Source organism: Mycteria americana, chromosome 1 (assembly GCF_035582795.1).
Source record: "Mycteria americana isolate JAX WOST 10 ecotype Jacksonville Zoo and Gardens chromosome 1, USCA_MyAme_1.0, whole genome shotgun sequence".
NCBI classification, from domain to species: domain Eukaryota; kingdom Metazoa; phylum Chordata; class Aves; order Ciconiiformes; family Ciconiidae; genus Mycteria; species Mycteria americana.
The window spans coordinates 77,644,950-77,664,937 of NC_134365.1; the positions used below are offsets into that span (position 1 = coordinate 77,644,950).

Sequence of the window (19,988 nt, forward strand, 5' to 3'; positions counted from 1 at the left end):
CACATTGTACACTGAAGCCAAAAGGGTAACATCAAGACACAGAAATTCATGGAAAGTATTAGACAGCAAAAGCAGGGCACTACAGAAAGCTGAGACCCTGGAATCTACTTAACAAGGAAATTCACTACCAACCTTTCATCTGGTACTCATCCATACTGGAAAAGAGTATTGTTTCATTGCCTAATACAGAAAGCAATTATGCAGCAGCTATTCTTTTTGATGGTTATTTCTTGACTGTATAAATCATACTGTTTATCATAAATCAACACTGCCAAGAATTGATTACATTCTAAGCATAGTATAATGACAGTGACTATATTTGAAATCAGAGATCAGATGACTTCACTGCTCTCCACTTTGTCTGATGTCTTTTTGTAATCCATATGAATTTGGTGTTTTAACTGGATCTACGTAATTTCTAGGATTGACAAAGACTCCTTTCCATGAGGGAAGGCTTGAATGTCATACACATCTGATAGGTAAACACACCCATTATGTGTAAACACACCCTGCATCCTCAGGTGAATACATGTTCTCCCTTGCCTTAAGTAAGAGCTAAACACAATGTGGCTCCCAAAGCTTTGGTTAATTTTAATATATTTTATAGTTTTTCTCTTAAGGTATACACCAATATAGGCCACAGTGGCTTAGAAATTTGCTATTCTGAGAAAGTTAAGATGAATTAACAAAAGATACGAAACTAATACAAACAAGATAAAGCAGTAAGGACGCAGAATAAATAATGTAGAATAAAACTCTGTCTTTGTTGAACTAAGACACAGCCACCTACAGCCATATCAGACCAAATAAGAGCATCCATATGGGATTTAACTGATTTAACTTATACATTTTAACTTCACACTCTAAGCTGATTATTCTTTACTTTCCTGAGCGTTTGATGTAGAGAAATCTTTACTGTGATTGATTACCTCCTCCAGGGAGTAAGTATTTAAAAAAAAAAAAAAAAAAAAAAAAAAAAAAAAAAGACTCAGACAACAAGAAGACTTGCAGAAACAAGAGACTGAGATTGATGCTGCTGTCACATAGCTACCAGTTTCTTAATTTATTATGACAGTCTGAGAATCTAACTTCATAGTTGACAGCGACCAAGATTTATTCCACACTTTTGATTATTTCCCCATACCTAACAAAAAACCTTGGGTCTACACTGATTTATACTCTCACTTGTTTTGCTACTTCTCAGATCACATGGGCTTAAGAAAGCAAACATATGGCAAATTAACATGTAAAGAAAGTTATATCTCATTTGAACTCAAAAGATTAATGTGGGGTGACTAAACATTAGAGTACTTTTGAACGGGGAAAGTTTCAGATACAGAAATAGAAAAAGCAGGATAAGAAAAGTGGTGGGTTCAGATCCTAGCTTCAGAGAGGGCTGGATATCAGGAGGCCTTTCCATCAATCACAATGAGAACCCCACATTTTAATTGGATTTCCAGAGTGAACATAGACATGTTTTCAAAATTAGTCTCCAGTTTTGGGCTCCAAACATCTGATGGCAACAATCCTGTTTTCAAAGATGTTGATTAACTGAAGTCCATGGGACTGCACCCATGAAAAAACAGGGAGCAGTTCACCTGAATTACAGTAAATATATACTTTAGGATGAGGGCAGTCATGCACACAAAATACCTATTTCTCTCTAGTGACTCCAAGGTGAGTACAGATAGATGGCTTGTATGCAGACATCCACACTCCATCAGCTGAAGCATAGCCTAGGACATTTAAAGTAAGTGATTCTTAATTTGAGGGCTTCATAAGATTTATAAAAATGTAGGGCTTGACTTCTTGGTTGTTAAATGTTTTTCAAACTTGAATGCAAACACCATGATAACAATTTTCATCTGTCCATCATGGAACCTGCCATGAAGAGAGGAGGCTGCAATGGCTCAGAGTCTGGAAATTTCTGCAGTTACCAGGTGCCATAAAACTAAATCTGAGGTTTAGAAGAGGAAGATCCTCAGAACTAACATATTATAATCCCATCTTGAAAGAGAGATTTAACTTATTTCTACGATTGTCTGCTACCACTTGCACCATGAAGACTCTCACAAGATGCAGGCAATCGAGTAACAAAAGTAAACACATATATACAAAAGTTGTATGTAAACATCTAATACAGAATTGTCGATAGAACATTTACTTATCATCCTAGCTATTCATATTTGCTTAGCACCTAGTCATCAGTTAGCGGAAGGCATTGAGGAATAGTAGTACATGTTACAAAATGTTGATGCATGCCACTGTACTACAAAGACTGGATACTTTAAATTACTGTGATGAATCACAGCTGTTATCATTCATCTAATGTACAGACCAAGCAAGACTGATAAAAGATCTGAAAACAGTAATATGGTAAAAATTAGTTCACTGAAGAAACATATCAGAAAGTAACTTTCTTTGTCATTTAGGCTTGCATCTGAAAAACAAAGAACTTAAAAAATGCACTCAAGTTTTTAATCCTGAAAGAATGCATTTGTCACTAAAATTCAGTCAGTTGTGCAATTTGTAGTGTGGGTTTTTGTGTATGCACCCACTGCAGCTTGTCTGGGGGAGGATCAGTAGCTTAATACCTCTGGGTCGCCATTTGCAGGGGTCCTCTAATCCCAAGGTTCTTACTATGCTCCAAGGACCCAATCACTGCCAGTCATCGTTTGCAGAAATACAGAACACATAAAGGTTTCAAACATACAGATACATCTATTGTTAAAACTTGCATTTCAACACTTTTCATCCTGTCTGCAAATATATATTATACAGGGCCCCATTCCCATCTTGTGACCGGACCCCTCGCATTTAGAACAGATCCCCGCTACTCAACCACTGAGCCCTGATTTGGGAGTCTGGCCTCCTTCTCTTAACAACTGCCAAGTCCTGAAGTTCTGCTCAAGCAAAACTCTCACTGGAATCACTGGAAACAAGTAAGAGCTTCAAGATTTACATTAATAACTTTCTCTACAAAAATACCATAATTTTACATGTGTGTTAATAAAAATGAAGAGTTATGAAAAGAAGGCTATTTGGTTTATTCAACCCTCCTCCATCTGCCAAGGAGCTTAAGATTAGCAACCATGAAAATCTGGAAGAAAGCTTATGACTGATAATATTATTAGAGGCCCTGCTGATGTGCTAGAGGAGGACAATACTTAACTGTCGGTTCACCTAATGGTCTCCTGGAATCAGGAAAGAAGGGCAAGGAAAACTGGAAGACAGCCAAGAAAATGGACTATTTTTCAGCTTCTCTTTAAAATATTTGTTTTTATGAAACTAAAAACAACTTTCCAAAAGCTGTTTAGTTTTGTATTAAAAATATTCACATAAAAAAAAAAATCTATTTGAACGGTTGGGAAACATAAAGAAAAATAAACATCAGTAATAGAAGCATTCATTTGGAGTTCAAGCAAGCAACACATTGTGCACAGCTGTCTGGAGAAGAAGAAAAATAAAGCTAAATTAAAAGGAAGACATTGGTCTCTTTAATCATACCAGTGATTATGCAATCCTAAATGAGTTATGTACCACTTCTTGATATTTTACATCTGGGAGCTTTAGAAATGATTTCTCATACACTTGCAACTCTCCTCCCTCTTCATGTTGATAGGCAGATTAAGCCATAATCCCCCACCCCAGTGCATATATTCAGACAAACAGAAGGGTAGGAATAGGTAGATTTGGGGTTCTAACTGGTTTGGGTTTGTTTTGAAAGAAAAACATAGAGCACTGGAACATTCACTGAAAGCAGATGAACGCTATGATGTGTTATACATACACGTGCGTATATATTAATGTTCTTTTTGTCATCTGAGTCAGATTGTGGATTACTACTACACAGTCAGGAATTAAGCCTACATGCCAGGGTTGAAACCTCTCCTCTCTTAAAATAAGACAAGAGATTTTAAAGGAGCACTGCAAGACAGTAACTTGGGTTTAGATCCTAACCTCAGACCTTAGAAGAAAAGAAATTGTGCGATTTCAAACATGAACCTAATTTTTATACCGATTTGGGATCCCAAGGCCCATTTTATAACACGCAGATGTTACTTCAAGGCCTGTGACCATCTGCTCCTGGTTTCTCTCAGAAGTTTCTCCTTTAGCTGCAGGCTCCTAAATGCCTTGCTGCGATTGTTGCTCTGCTGCACCTACCAGAGCTGGCAAACTGGTACCACTCCTGGAGCAGGTTCAGTTGCTCCAGGGAAAAATGCCACCTCTCCTTTCCCACAGGGGCTTCCACATGACTTAGTCACTTTGTCAAGAAATGCAAAATAGCATCTGAGAACAGACAAATAAAACAGTAATGTCAATTTTTCAGGCTGGAAAATCAGGCCTTCTGCCCAAAGCACACCTTCAAGATTATGGACATAACCAGGACATTGCTATTCAACTCTTTGCTACTGAATTCACAGTTGACATTGTGCTTGTGTTTTTGTCTACCATACTGAACATTCAGCTCTTGCAGAGAGCTCCATGGAATCTATAATGCACACTAGTAATTGCATTTCTGGCTTGATTTATAATCAGAAGTTCACTCTGCTTCCCAGGACTCTTTTCAATCAGACACAGGATTAACTGCTGAAGAACCATAAACTATATTGGATCATCAAAACCTATTTTTGTAGTTATTTTCAGGAGGTCTGACATACAAGAGAATCAACTGAGATATCATATTATAGATGTCCAAATTTAGTAATTGTTATTTTTCTGTAAGAGAAATGAAAGTTACACAGAATATTCGAAATAAGAGTGTGTAAGCAGGGATTCAGAAAGGTAAGGATTGTGTTCTTGGCTATGCTGCAGACATCCAGACATCCTGTGTGAAGACCGAGAAGTAACTTAATCTGTTTGCCCTAGATCCTAATCTAAAAAATAATGAAAATTATACTTCTTTTCCTTACAGGATTTTCCGAGGACAAATCTATTAGTATTTACAAGGTGTTCACATATGTTCCTATATCACAGTAATTAATACCACAGAAAAACCTATAAATAAAATAAATAAATCTCTGAATACATTATGATAATTTTTTTGACCATGCTCCTTTGTATCTTTATTGATGGTTTCTAAGAAGAGTTTACAACCTTCTTGAGCACACTTATTAATTAGAGAAATTATAAAGAGCAGAGGACTTAATGAAACCTATGCTAATCTTTAGAAGAAAGCAGAGTTAAGATTAGTGCAACCGGGAAGCAAGAACTTTTTTTGTAAAAAAGCAATGCTTACTCCCTATTAAAAATAGACTATCACAAATAAGAGGTAAGGAGAAAATAGAAAAAAAACCAAAAAACAACCCCCACACAAAACAGAAAGAGATGAGTAGCACTTCATAGCTATTCATATCTGAATAGATAAACAAAAAATCATCACTCCGTGCAATTCCATTCTTTAATCTGAAATATTTTTCACACCCAGATTTGGTTAGACAAACAGAAAACAATGAGTTGTGTTGATTTTTTAGGAAGAACTCCCTAACTGTATGTACACAAAACTCTACCTCCAGGAAAAAAGGACAAAAGAGCAGAATGTGGAGGAGGTATTACGTGGTTTTCTCAAAGAAGAACCAATGACAGTCAGCTCTTGTTGCTACATATTTTTCTTGCACACTCTTCTTTGCTCATTTTTTCTGATCAGAGGTAGATGAATTCCAGAAGGCTTGGAACAGTGGGAGTATCAGCTGATATGAGCCCTTTGGCAAGGAAATTTTGCAAAGCAAGGCTCTCCGCTTTCTGATCCAAATGGTTATGGCACTCTCTTCCACTTTCTATTTGCAGATGCTGAATAAATTTGTAAGACTTCGTCAGGAATACCAGCAACAATTGCTTTCAGCAAGGTTTCTAGCAAGCTTTTCCTGGATAAATCCCAAGGTTTAGTAATCCATTATAAGCTTCAGAACTCTCTTCTTTGGTGATGCTTCAGACCAACACAGCACATAACACTCTCCCAGGAGCTTACATTTTTATACAGTAGGAGAGAGATTAATGTAAGATAATGATATTCCACACGAGAGATCCTCAGGAGAAAGGAAAAATAACTCAATGCTCTTTCTGAATTTCCTAAGTGGAGTAACCAAATACTATTGCACTACCTATTTCACTTCAGTGGGGATACAAAAACAAAACAGTAAAGATCTAATCTCTGCAGCAGCCTTTTTTTGATTTGATGACTATTGCGTCTTCTTTTTCATCTTCTCTTCCCTAGAAGAAAACCTTTTCTTTCTTTCTTCTGACATTAGCCATGTTAGACTTCATGATCCTTATGGGTCCCTTCCAACTCAAGATATTCTATGATTCTATGTTTTCTAGATCACCCATTATTTTCACTGCTCTCTTTTGGCTTCATCCAAGTGCAATGCCTTAAACTGAACAGTCCTCCACCAGCTGAAACCTTACCGCTGCTGAAGGAGCAGAGGGTTTCTTTAGATATGACAATTCCTATCCCAATAGCTTGAAAGCAAACTAAAAAACCCAGGAAATTCTCTTTACTCCCCTGGGTACATTCTGGAGTCACCATAGTGGCAGCTATGCCAAGCTCCCCTGAAATTCTCACTGAAAAGAAAGACAAATTCTCAAGCCTTCTCTATGGCATCCCCATCCATCATGTATCTCACTTTGTACAACACCCAGGCTTACAACACCAGGCTGAATCTACCTCCTCTGCTATCTGTCTTACCGAAAGCCTCCAAGAGGATGCGAAGACAGAGTACAAGTATGCCCAACTGCCAAAGAGGCCTCCAACAATGCACTTACACGTATACAAAAGTCCAGTCTTCTTAATATTAAACCAAGAAAGTAAAAACAAAATAGGCAAATTAGGAACACTTTTAAGTGTCATGCTGAATCAGAGCAGGGAGTATATTTTGAATAACCAGTTTTAAAGGTGTGAGTCTTATCCATTGCTACTCTGTAGTAAAGATTCACAGATTTTACCAGATATCTGAGAACAGATTCTAATTTACTACAGAAGAGATGGGTAAAGTGTTTGGCACTAATAGGAAGGATGATCACTTATGCCATAATCTCTCCTAAAGGCAAAAAAGAACAAAAATTGATAGCATGCCTCAACATGTGAAAGACACAAAGAAGGAAAAATCAATTTATCAGTAAGACCATGGAGAAAAAATGATCAAACAGGAAAAAACATCTGGACCAGTGAGCTAATTGCTTGTTAAAAAAAACAGACTGGTATTTCATATATGAGAGGGGAAAACATATTTCATGACTGGTCTCCAATGAAGGAAAAAGAAAACCTATTGCATGAGACCAAATATTAGTCTTGCATCCACTGAGCAGAATTTAGAGCAATTTTGAGAAAGAACTACTGCTATTTCAAGTGATTACAGTGCTAAAATAAATTATTTTTAGCCAGACAAGGATCTCATCATAGTTTGAATTCCCTGTGGTGTCATTTCATGTTATATTTGAGAAATTCCTCAATAAAAACGTCAAATAGAAAGCCAGTTGAGTTCCCCTGAGGACAGTTTTGGACATTTTCCAGTACAAATTTTAGCCGTGAATTCTTAACCAAACACCTCCTCCCAACAAATAAATAAATAAGAAATTTCACTTGATTAGAAAGAGAGAAATGTTGAAACAAAAACTCAGGAAAAAACACTTAACCTGTCAACCGCATCTGATCTCATTAGTTGTGAATACTCCAAGTTTGTTATTTATAAAGAAGATGTAATCATCTTTCTATACTGACATTACTAGAAAGACATCCAGTGAAGGTTTAAAAAGGAATGTAAATCCTGTCAAGAAGAGATGGCTTAAGATTTTGCATAGACTTCAGTCAAACAAGAGATGCAGAAATCCTCCTATAATGGTCTTCTCCATTACAGCCTGCTTCCTAGAGGTTCCTAGATGGCCTACAGGACTATCAGTGAACTATCATGGGGTTCCATCCCTAGGCCTTCTATCTAAAATCACTAGACAAACATTTCTGTTGATGTGTGTATGATAAAAATACAGCCCAAGTCACTGAGAGAGCAATTCAGCTGTCTAAACATCAAGTCAGGTGCCATTTTAAGATTCCTTATATTATCCCATCTAGCCTCCATCTCACACTCCAGATCTTCTACTCCTGTAGATCTCACATCACATCTGCCAGCTCCAGGGTGTCCTCACTGGCATGAGGCTCCTAATGTTTAGGCAGTCAAATTGCCCCCTAAGAGTTCTTGCTGCCTGGCTCCCCACGTGCTGACGAAATGGACCCCAGCATTAATGCCTGGAAGGCCAAAGGTTGGGGAGAAGTAGGAATAGTGTAGTCTGATGCTGGGTCACTCCTAGCAAATCTTCTGTCCAAGCACATACACATCCATGGTGCTGTATGAGAAGACTGTTCAGGCAGGGTTTTCAAAATCAACCTACCGCAACTTTTATAGGCTCATCTACAAATTCTATGGCAATGACATAATTCTATACAAGATCCACTACAGCCCTACTTAATGTGTATACAGACTTATATGCTGATCAAATATTACATGCCTTTTCTAAGAGGAACATAAACTTGATACATAGAATATATGAAATGGTACCTAACTAGCAATCTTCCTTTTGACACTTCTGTAAAGTCCTGGGGAGAGGGGGAAGAAATCAGTGAAAGAATGCATTGAAAGGTGAAAAACATTGTCACTAATCTTATGAAGAGTTCTTTGCCTCTTTATAATCCATGAAAAATAAGTGGTTTCTCAAAAAGCGAGAACAGGTGGAAACCACTGGACTCATCAAAACTTTGATTCTTTTCAATGCCTAATTTCCTCATGGAGGGGAAAAAAAAAATATATATATCTTTGGAATAAATTAACCAAGTTTTACATGCTGGGAAAATTTTCCAAAAGGTTACAGAAATACTAATTTAATCATATGCAAATACAAGGTTTGTTTTTTATTTGAGACCTCACTGCATCCTCTTAAAAACAGCCAACTGCATTACATTTCTGGTAGCATAAGTGAAGGGAAATACAACTACTCCAGAAGTCAAAAGACTAGAATGTCCCCCTTTCCAAAACTCATACCATGCTAATGGGCACAAACAGGCTATCCCAGCAGTCAGTATAACTGATAACACCAGCAGCCAGCTAGGGACCAAATGATGACAGAAAAATGAAGCAATGGTGTCCCAAATTTGAGTTAGCACACAACAGGCAGTCATAGCAAGATTCGCATGGCCACTGTCAGGATTAAAGACTTTAGTCTGAGACCTTAAAACCAGACACTTTCATCCTCAGCAAACTCACTCAGATTTTAAAGAAGGGAGAAAGAGCAATGTGCTTTGATTCCCTTCTCAGTGCCTCTAAGTAAAAGCAGTTATTTTACTGAGACATATTAAAGACCATTCATTAGTTGTAAATATTCAATCTGCATTTGAGGAACAGAAACTTCCCCAGTCCGTGGTCTCAAAATTAGAAAAGCAACTGTGACCTCTTTTAATGTCATAAAGTTGCACACTGGGAGAAAGGGAGCCTTTTGCCATTATTCCCACTCATCTGTTCACTGAACCTTTTCTAGAAGCAACATGGCTCCTAACATTTTTGGGGTAACATGAAAAGTCAGCTCGGAGTAGATCATGAGTATGGGCAGACAATGATTCTAAAAAACCTGAAAGATCTCTTGGCTAGCTTTGGATCAATACTTTCAACCGTAGCCACCTGTTAAGCACAATGCTTTATATTATTGTAGGCCTTTTTTTTCCCCAAAAACCCCGAAGTGGATGAATAGATATCAATGAAAAGAAATTTGGACCTCTGTAGGTCCAGCCTGTATGTATCATGACTAGAAAACAACAACACAGACAGCAGGGGTCCAAATAAATTCCACAGATCTTCCGAAGGGTTCATCCTTTATCAGGTCACTCCTTTTGCTGTTCACACTTGCTAACCTACTTTTCCCTACAAAGTTGGAAATGGCAAGCTGTTTGAAACAATGTACGTGCACAGTTGTTTGAATTCCAAATAGTCAAACTATTTGATTATGTTTGTGTCCTGTTTTATTAAGAGATATTTATGAACATTCGTATAAATAGAGTTTTTCTTTCTTTTTTAAATGAATGTCTGGCTACTCTTTGTATAAGAAATACCTCTTGCACAATTAAGCATTTGACCACCTCAGGTTGAGGCAAATAAATCTACTTAGTCTGTTCTATAACAAATTAAATTTGGAAGTTTGAGTCAAAAGCCTGTCAATGGTCAGGATATATAATCCATCTGAACAAATATTACTCAGTTTGAAAATGAACCCAGTAGGAAATACATCTACTGAAAGGCTAACCAAATCCTTGCTCAGAAATTCTAGTTGTCCATAGCTTCAGTGAGCGCAGACTGGTGTTACTGGACTTTATTATTTCTGGTTCACTACTTGATTTCTTGACTTCTGTTGCAAAGAATCTCACTTTTTACCAAAGTAAAGGGGCTGCGTGACACAGAAAAAATACCCCTTTTCCGCACTGCTTTATAAACATAGCCTTGAAATGAATTTGGGACCGTACCAAACACTGGTCATTGCATTTATATTGGGAATATTGTGAAAGAGAGTCCCTAGGCACTAGGATTTAGCTAAAATGACTACCAAGTAAGCAGGTATGGGAAACTGGATATAGCAGTCAAAGTTCATTTCCAGGTAATTGGTGTGAAGAAATTTCAAAACAAAACATATACTTTTTTAGCTTATAGGATAAACCCAACCTATTTAAACCAGAGCAATGGACATGAATCAAAAAAACAGATCCCAAAATCCTCAGACTGCTGAAGCAATTAAGATCCTGCTCTGTACGTGGCTGTGTCCCTCCCCTTTGTAAACAGCTATTACTCATAACTGTTTCTTTACCCTGTTTTATTGTCCAAGTATTCCTTCATCACACTTTCGCTTTTAACATTCTGTAATTTATGTTCATACAGCATAGCCTGGAACTATGTTACCCTAAAAGGGAAAAAAGGGGAGGGGGAGCTTTAAAGATATGACTGGAATTACAAAAGTTGGAAGAAACAGACAAAATATATTTAAGTGCATGGGACACATTATTTTTCTTAAAAAAAGAAGCCCAAACATCCCGCACAGGCTTTGGAAGTCAGGGGGCAGTGTTTATCAATGTTAAAGACGGGCAAAATGATTTGAGTGTGTTAGGATTAAGAGTGCCAACTTTAAGGGTCTGATCTAAACCACACTGGAGTCAATGGACAGGTTTGAACTTATTCATTGTGATCTGGATCAAGTCTTTAGTGAAAACATACCAGATGACAAAATGCAGCAAGCATATCAGGCCTTTTTACCACAGCCATGAAACGAAACTTTCTTTCCAGCATTCACTACTTACCAAGACAGTTGTGGCCATCATGGGCTAACATGAACCCATCATAGCATGTACACCTGTAGTTGCCTGGAATGTTGATACACTCATGGACACAACCCCCGTTGTAGAAGTCATTCTCACACTCGTCAATATCTAAAACACAAGAGGAGGAAAAAGAAGCTTTTGTCAGAAGAGAACACTAAGAATACAGAAAAATTTCTCCAACCGAGCATGATCTTTGAATATATGCATGTTCCTAATCTTTCTATATACTCATATTGCATATTTCATCCAACAGATGGCTCAGGCAATTACTGACTGAATATATCAGGGTCATATATGACTGAAAAGCAGCAAGCCAATGTATAGAACACTCCTTCCCAAAATAATTGTAGTATCATGACAGTAAACAATGATATGTTCTCAAAAATTAAAAAGAAACACCTGATTTCGGTACATTTTTTATATTTAAAATGTAGGGTTTGGATTTTGTCTTTAAAATAATCAAGCAAACAATGAGTTAAACCTTTGACTTTGTAGTAACAAACTATCTGAAACATGCTATTAATATGGCATAAGACAAAAGTATGCCTTGTTTAACAAAAAATTGTCTTCTTGGAACAAGGAAGATCTGGTATATTCCTGATAATACATAAGGCTGTAGTTCTGCACAATAAACCTTGAAAAACACCATTTCTGAAATAGCTGTCACAGTCCACTGAGCTCTATGAAGTTACTATTGATAACTTGGTACAGTTTTGTCCGTCTGTTCCCCTTCCCCCACAAAATAAGCCCTATTACCTTTTTCTCTATTAATTCACGTACGGCAACAACAACAAGTAGTCCAATGTTTTATTCTTAGAAGGTATGCTAGAATTATTTTTAATTACTTTTTGTACACTGGCCTGTAGCTGAAAATGTACCATGAATGATAAAAGAAATGCACTCTGCTTCAACTACAAACAATCCTGTTATGATCTTCCTTCCCTCATATAAAAATCACTTCTTCACTCACTCTAGAAAGTGCAAACTTTCTTGTTTTTACAGATTGTACCTCAGCTTATACGTGGAACGTCAGCATCACAGTCACTACTGTGAATCATTCAGTGGTGCACATCAACCAACTGAAAATACACAAATAATTATAGATAGCATCATAGCTTGATAACTATCCGCTCTAAATCTGTGGTGCGCTAGACCAAAAACTTCAGCTACTGTCCCTAAGTTAGTGATAAACAGATAAAGTCATCTTTTTAGAAAATCACCTGTTAGTAGATCGAGCTATGCTGGCTGTTCAAACGCGCCTTCCATTGCAGAGGTGGTTGAAATATTTCTGTATTAGGTTCACGTTCACACAGCTTTTTTTTTTTTCCTTTTTGTCTTTTGGCTTTTTTTTTTTTTTCTTTCTTTTAAAAGTACTCCAGGAAAACCTTTGCTACCTGGTATCATACCCAGCCGCAATTCCAAGACGGCAAGGTAGTTGGGTAAAACCAGATTCTTCCGAAAACCCAGCTCAGACTCAGTCACTCAATGCTTTCAGCACTCCTGGCCCTTGGATTGAGTTTGGCTAGCTTTGTCCCTCCTTGCACAACCCTCTGAGAAGTTTGATCTGTCAGAGCAGGGACAGGCTACTCCCAAGGGTTTTTTGCAAGCCTTCCCACTCAGGTCTGCCCCTCCCAGAAACATACCTTAAACTCAGAATAGCCCAGGTCTCCATCCACTTCCCTTGAACAGCTCTGAAGCCCTCCTTCTACAACCTCCTCAGCAGTTTGCAACAGGAATTACGAATTTGACTATCTGCAAAAACGGTTAGCTTTTTTGTAACTCGGCATTCAGCACCACAAAAGTGCTGGAAATAAGAAGCTGGAGAAAGGATCTTCCTAACAAAAATACAACCTGCTGCTTAAAGGTAAACTTCCTGGTCTTTCAACCACTGCTCTGTTTCAGAAAGTTCCCATCCTTTACTAACAATTTCCATCCATTAGTTGTACAAGCGCCGAGTCAGCACAGCCTGTGGATGTGCTCTGCCTTTTGGAGTCCAGTATGACAACAAAAAGATATGTCTGTGATTTTTCCTGAAAACAATAACCAGCAAGTCAATTACTGCGTATTGGGCTTATTCCGAACACACCTGCAACACGGCAGTGCAAAGTCCCTGAGAAGCCGCTCTCCTTTATTTACAGCCCAGTGTGCCTGGGTGCATACTGCCAAAGTGTTCCAGTGAGGTTTCCACTTAGCAGATATTTGCAGCTTCCACAACCATTCATGAATATTTCCAGAAACTTCCTATCAGTCTCAGGCTACAGGGACAAAAATAGAGCTCTACAGTAATGCCATGTTTTAACAGGCCAAGTCAATAATCAGAAAGCACATAACATGATTTTGATGTCAGGCATGTTGGGCATTCCTTCAGGACACTCAAGAAAAATCGTAACTTCATTTTAAGAGTTGTTCTTAACTTTTATCCAGCACCGAGTTTCTTCAGAGGAGGGAATTCAGAAGAAAGTGTTATCAGTTGTTATGTCACTCAGCATCAGACTGCCAAGGCTGATCAATTCATTCCCTTTTTTCAAACAATGAATCAAATAGGACTATTTGTTTAAATAAGTGATGGGAAAGCCTTCAAAAGGGACAAAAATCAAAGAAATGTGAAGCTTTTTGAATGCCTAGCCTTTATATAATACTTATTTCTAAAAAGGTGTACTGTATTTAGTAGCACAAAGGTGCTGATGTAATACAAATACTTAAGTTCCAGAAAGGGTAATCTAACAGATACATAAACCAGAAAAAAAACAAATGGAACAGATTCTTTTCATCTGTCTCTCAAGGAGTTCCAGTTACTTTAAATATTGCAAAAGGATTAGAAGATTACTTCTCCCTTTTGTACCCCAAGAGCTGTACAAAACTAGGAGTAGAGCCAAACATTCTACCTATTTTTAAGAGCCATGTTGTGGGTTTTTTGGTGTTTCTCCCCCCCCCCAAACCATATTGCTATTTAAGAGACCTCACCTGGCAGGCTGACTGGAATTGCTATCTCCAGTATTGCTAGTAAAACACCAAGGGCATAAGACTGGTGAATTTAACACTTTCTTTTTTAAAACACAAACAAACAAACAAACAAACCACGAAAAGCATGCACAAAGCCTGCAAAATCCAAATGTTGAACTTTTTCAAGCTCCAGCTGCATTAAGAGAAAAGCAGAAAACATGCCTGCAAACAATGTGAACACCACCCCGTTTTCTCTTCTCATATACCTGGAGGAGGACATACTTTAAAGAATGCCTCAGTGAAAGTGCTGAACAACTACAGTTTACGGGCAGAATGTTACATCTGACTTGGCAGGATATGGCTTCCTTAGTAAGCTTAATATAGCGATAAAAGCAATAGGAGTACATTCAAACACATAAAATCTGCAGACTTGCTCTTAATTTTATCTATTGTAAAACTCAAAATTTGCAGGGGCCAGCTATATTAATTTCCTTTTGGTTAGGTCATATCCTATTATTCTTTTTTTCCTGTAATTGATAGAATTAGGTGTTAATCAAACTCTTGGCTCCAAAGACCTCTAACTCAGAAAGTTAACTCTTCCCACTAATTTTGTAGCTTCAACTATCCTTAACATTTTTAGTGTTTGAACACTTAATATTGTCTTTCACCATGAAGTAATTACCATAACACAAAAACGAAACAAGAGAAACAGAGAAACGTTGCCATCTGACCATGAAATTGCTGTGTTGGATGCAGGTGCATAAATTGTTGAATTAGCAAGGTTTACTGCAATCTAGCTCTCAATGGGAAACCTAAAGTTTTATCTACCCTGGCAAAATACTTTAAAAGTTTTCACTCCAGTAAATTCTGCCTGTGCAGACAGGCAACTCAGTCTTGTCTAGTGAAGAAAACACCTTAAAAAAGTATTGCAATTTCCTCTCTAAGAGGAATTCATTTCATATGGTATTACAATGGCAGCAATTACAGGAGCCCTGGAAAAAAATGAAATGCACCAAAATGATTAAGAAGGCGTAGGGCCATTTATAATAATGACATGGTCTGCCAAGAACCTATTTGGGCTTACTGCGTTCAAATGAGACAGCAACTCCTAATGCCAGAGCTGGATGTATGCAACTACATCCTCAGCTGTTGGTGAGCTAGTTTTGACCATCTCTTTCTGGAACTGGTTTGGGAAATCTCCAAAATCCACAGCTTGTTTCAAAAGTTTTAAAGGACAAAATCATCAGGAAAGAAGAGATAAAAAGAAGCTTGCTTACTTGGGTGTACTAGTAACTGTACTGGTTCAGCTATTTGCCAAGAAGCTTGGAAACTACATCATAATTCCCTCTGGAAAGCAGAGGTGAATCTTTTTGTTACAGCCTGGAAATAACTCTTTCAGTAACCCTAGGGAACACAGCACTGCCATGCTCTGCTGTTGTCCTCTTCAGTGAGCGGTGGTGTTACTTAAAGAGTACATACTGTATGAACCTGCAATTGTTATATAAGCATCCAATAATTTTTTTTAAAAACCTAGACAAGTATCTGTGAAATTCCAAGCATTTGTTACTGTGAGGAGTGCTGTACTTTACAATCAATGTATTTCAGTTATAGAAAAAGAATTTGAAGTTGTCTTCTTTAAGTGACCTAATTCTTTTTAGTCTGAGGGGACCCATATCTACCTTATACAGATTGGGGTTGATTCTTCTTTCATTAATGCAGGTGAAACTGACACTTCCCCAGAAATTTGTTTCATTTGTGTATTCTCCAACAAAGGGATAGCACACTCAGAAGTCTCACAAGGCCACCCCACAGAGAAGAAGCTCTTCCAGGGGCACATACAACTTGACTAAGAAATGTTAAAAATAAAACAAGAACCGATCTCTTCTGCTTCCAGTATCACAGTATTTCAGCTTTCTGTTTCAGCAGAGAATAGAAGACACATCAGCATGCAATAACTAATGTCCAAAAGACAAACCAAACTGTAAAACAGAGTGAGGAAAATGCTAGTTCCCATTTTGTCTAAACATTTTCAGCAGTGTCATGAAATTTGCTGTGTGCTAACCATCTTTTCCAAGCACTAACAATCTTTGCTAGAAGGTGGCATAGACTTTATGCCAGCAAAGTACAAAATCTACCTACAGCAAAATCCATTCCCACTCTTCATTATATCAGTTGCCATTCATTAAGTTCCTGAATGTCCAAAAATCATTACAACACATATAACAAAATTTATTTGTCAGCACAGCTACAGATCATTATGGGCAAAGCTACTGAAATCAAAGCAAATGTCTGCATGCAGTTGATGAATTTTGGATCAGTGTCATGGCTCAACTGTCACAGAAGCCTTATGACTATTAACATGCAAAAGGAAGAATGGCTGAGGTCTCAAAGTCAACGAGCCAAATTCAGCTTTTAGTGTTGAATTCCACAGACTTCTATAGCAAATGGGGAAGTGTGCATTGGCACAACCTTTATCTTGGCATCTGTCAAGGCCACAGATCCCAACACTCACAATGCAACAGAAGACGTTCAAACAGGAGTAGGATTGGGTGAAATCTGCATTCATTTTAAAGTATTTCTTGACTACTAATGTAAGGGAAAGATCTGGAGTTAATTTAGTAAACACAAATTTCAATTGACTTTGAAAGGAATAATTTATGTGCTTGGACATTTTAAAACAAATAGCCAAAGGAAGCTGTCTGCCCACATCAATTTCTTCTAATTTAGAGAACCACAAACAAAACTTAGCACACAGGAATATTATGCAGATGTGGAATATTTCCTAAAGGAGCTAGATCCATAAAATAGCTAGAAGAGTAAATATTAAATTCTTTGTAAGTGTATCCTGATGGATAAATCCATATATTTATTCAGTATCTGAAGAGGAAAATATTTTGGTGTTCATCTTCATCTATTTATCTAGCTGCTTTAAACAAAATACTGCAAAAGGGGCATTATGGAGACAGTAAATAACATTGTCCTTACAAACTTGCCAGCAAAGAAACTGTGTTTTTACCTTCCTGCTCCATGAGAGGTTGCTGCTAGCCCCCTACAGAGGACAAAGCATACCACTTGCAGAATTCTCTATTATCAGTTGTCTTCTGCTAAAAAAAGTCATACTACAGTTCTGCAGTTGCAGCATGTTGCCCACTTATCCAGAACTGCTATGCAGCAAAGGACATTGCAAAATGCTGGAACACATATTTCCATGTGGTAATATTTTGCACTTTTATGGCTTCTCTCTTAAAAGCTTTCAAAAATTTTTACTGATTCTTTACTGAGTTTTGGTCACTGTTCCTCCTAGGACTAATGCACTATCCTCATTTCCACAGAAAATTACAGGAGAAAAGCCCCACCCTAGGTTCCAAATCCTACACAATTAAGAATAGAGCTACAGTACAGAGCTGTCTTCATCACTGCATAGTTTTATGCAACCTTGATCTTGGATGCTTGGAAAAGAAGTGACCTTGTAGTATCCAAAAGTGAAATGCCCTGAGGTGAAACCGCAATCCTACAAAAGTCAAGGCATTTTTGCCACTGGCTTCATGGAGCCAGGAAGATATATTTTCTGGGACTCACAGTAAAGAGATCTGCAAGACAGGATCAGCACTTAAATTTCTTGTTCCCACTTCCAATTCAGAACAAGCAGCAGCGTAGCATCAATGCCATTACTTCACTTTTAAGGAAACAGGCAGAAATGAAATAACATGCACATTGACAATAATACAAACAAATTCAACTCCTGGATCATAATCAGATCAGCATCTTATTCTTTTTAATGACTGGATTTGGGGACTTTAAAAGCCATTAAAATAAATAAAAACAACATGGGAATATTTATATACTCTGTTTCTTTGGCAGATTCTACATTTAATATACTTTCAGCAGTTATACACACATGCTGGATACCCTGAACCCAAGGCATTTGTATTTCTCATATCAAGTTGCACTTTCCTTAAGAAGGGAACCAGCTCCAGATCTAAAGGCCAGAAAAAAACCCTCACACATAGGTTAAAGACCATTTTGGTTAAGTGCAGGCCAAATTTGCCAAAAGTTCAGCGCTCTGGAAAGCATTCAACCCGAGCAAGAATACTAAAATGATTAGATTCTCAAGAGGAGTTTAGCATCAGCACATTTCTACATGTTCAAAATTATTTGAAGTCTGCTCAGCTCTGCTCTTAAAATTTGCAAGAGCTGACCCAGCTAGATGTATGAAGAATCAGCTGGGAAAATGTTATCAATTCCACTCAACCTGACCTGCTGGAATTCGGCACCTACTCCAAGTCCAAACTTTATGAAGAAAATATTAACATATCAAGATTCATTCATTTTTTTCTACCCCAAATGAAACCTTGACCTTCATCTCAGAAGGAAGTCCATTTCTGAAAATCCCTTCCCATGAAAAGCTTTGTAAGTCACTTTTTATATAAGAGAAAAAAAAAAAAAATTTACCATGTGTTACATCTGGTTCTTCCTGAGATAACATTTGCAAGTTAAAAATAAAGTAACATCTTTATTCTTTAGATGCTGTGACCTTGAAAATGTTATGATCTAATGAATCAAAGAGGAACACACTGCAGTTTTTACGGCTTTCAAGTTGTGATGATGTTTTCAAGACGCTTGTGCCCAAGAAAACTGTAAAATTTGATAGCCATTAGGACTGCTCTGAGAGCCAAGGTCAAGGGTGAGCAGGCTGGAAATAGGATAAAATCAGAAAAAGCAGCCTGATCTTTCTCAGTGGAGAAAGGAAAAAGAACAGGTACAATAGGTTGTTTAGCATGAGGTTTTTTCAGTGTATATTCCTCAAGAGCCTTTCCACTATGGGTACCACCCCTCCAATGTTTTTCCCATTAGTGCACTCACAAAGAAAAAAAAAATTCAATTTTACAACTTCCTTCAAAAATGTCACAAACCCCTATTTTCCAGTAGAAAAACAGCAATAAAATGAAAATGCCACGCCAACTTAGCAGAGATTATTTGGATGCAATCTGTGGTATTGTTGGGGTGTTCTTCTGGAAGCCATTTCATACAGTTTTCAGAAAACATCGAATACTTTGTAGCAGTTTTATTTGTTTCCTTTTCTTCTGTGATGGCTGAGCACAAAGTTCATCATGCTTTATATCTTGCTAAAGTACTTGTCCGAAAAAAAGGGGGAAAAAAATGGAACACAAACCAAACTATGTAGAGGTATGTCCCACTGGTTAAACAGCACATATATTTTTGAAGTGTGAACAGCTTCATACTTAGAACTATCTTGTCTAAAAACATTTAGGATGCATTTGGAAGGCAGATGAGACATCGTCCCATTTATCACTGGCTGTAGGATGGGACTTCTTTACTTTCTATTTGTTTAATATTTTTTTTCTCTGACCACAATTATTATGTCCTAATTTTAGAGAAAGCACAGACACACATATTGCAGATCCTTATTTTGTCCTGTGTCTGAATTTGCTTCCTATTATTACACTGATCACAGCAAGCATGAATCAAATTGTCAAGTAGCACAGCGTAAAGATTGCCTTATAAGAGTCATCTTCACTGCTCAGGAAAAAACAGACAAGCTTTCAGACACACAAGTCCTTCTCTAAGAAGGCAATGAGGTACACGAACTTCTGAGTTTATCAGCTGTAGAAAAAGCAGGTGTGTTTAGCACTTGTTATTTTGCAAGTTTTAGTTAACGATCTTCAAATATTGTTTATCA

At 37.5% G+C, this 19,988-nt stretch overlaps 1 protein-coding gene across 4 annotated transcripts in view; it reads right to left on the reverse strand.

Annotated features, from left to right (window-relative positions):
* Positions 1 to 19,988, reverse strand: part of SCUBE1 (signal peptide, CUB domain and EGF like domain containing 1) — a 220,980-nt gene that overhangs the window by 175,688 nt on the left and 25,304 nt on the right. For all 4 annotated transcript variants that reach the window (XM_075507209.1, XM_075507200.1, XM_075507192.1 and 1 more), the window contains exon 3: positions 11,324 to 11,452. In XM_075507209.1, coding sequence (XP_075363324.1) covers positions 11,324 to 11,452 — 129 coding nt within the window. The remainder of the gene's footprint in view (positions 1 to 11,323; positions 11,453 to 19,988) is intronic.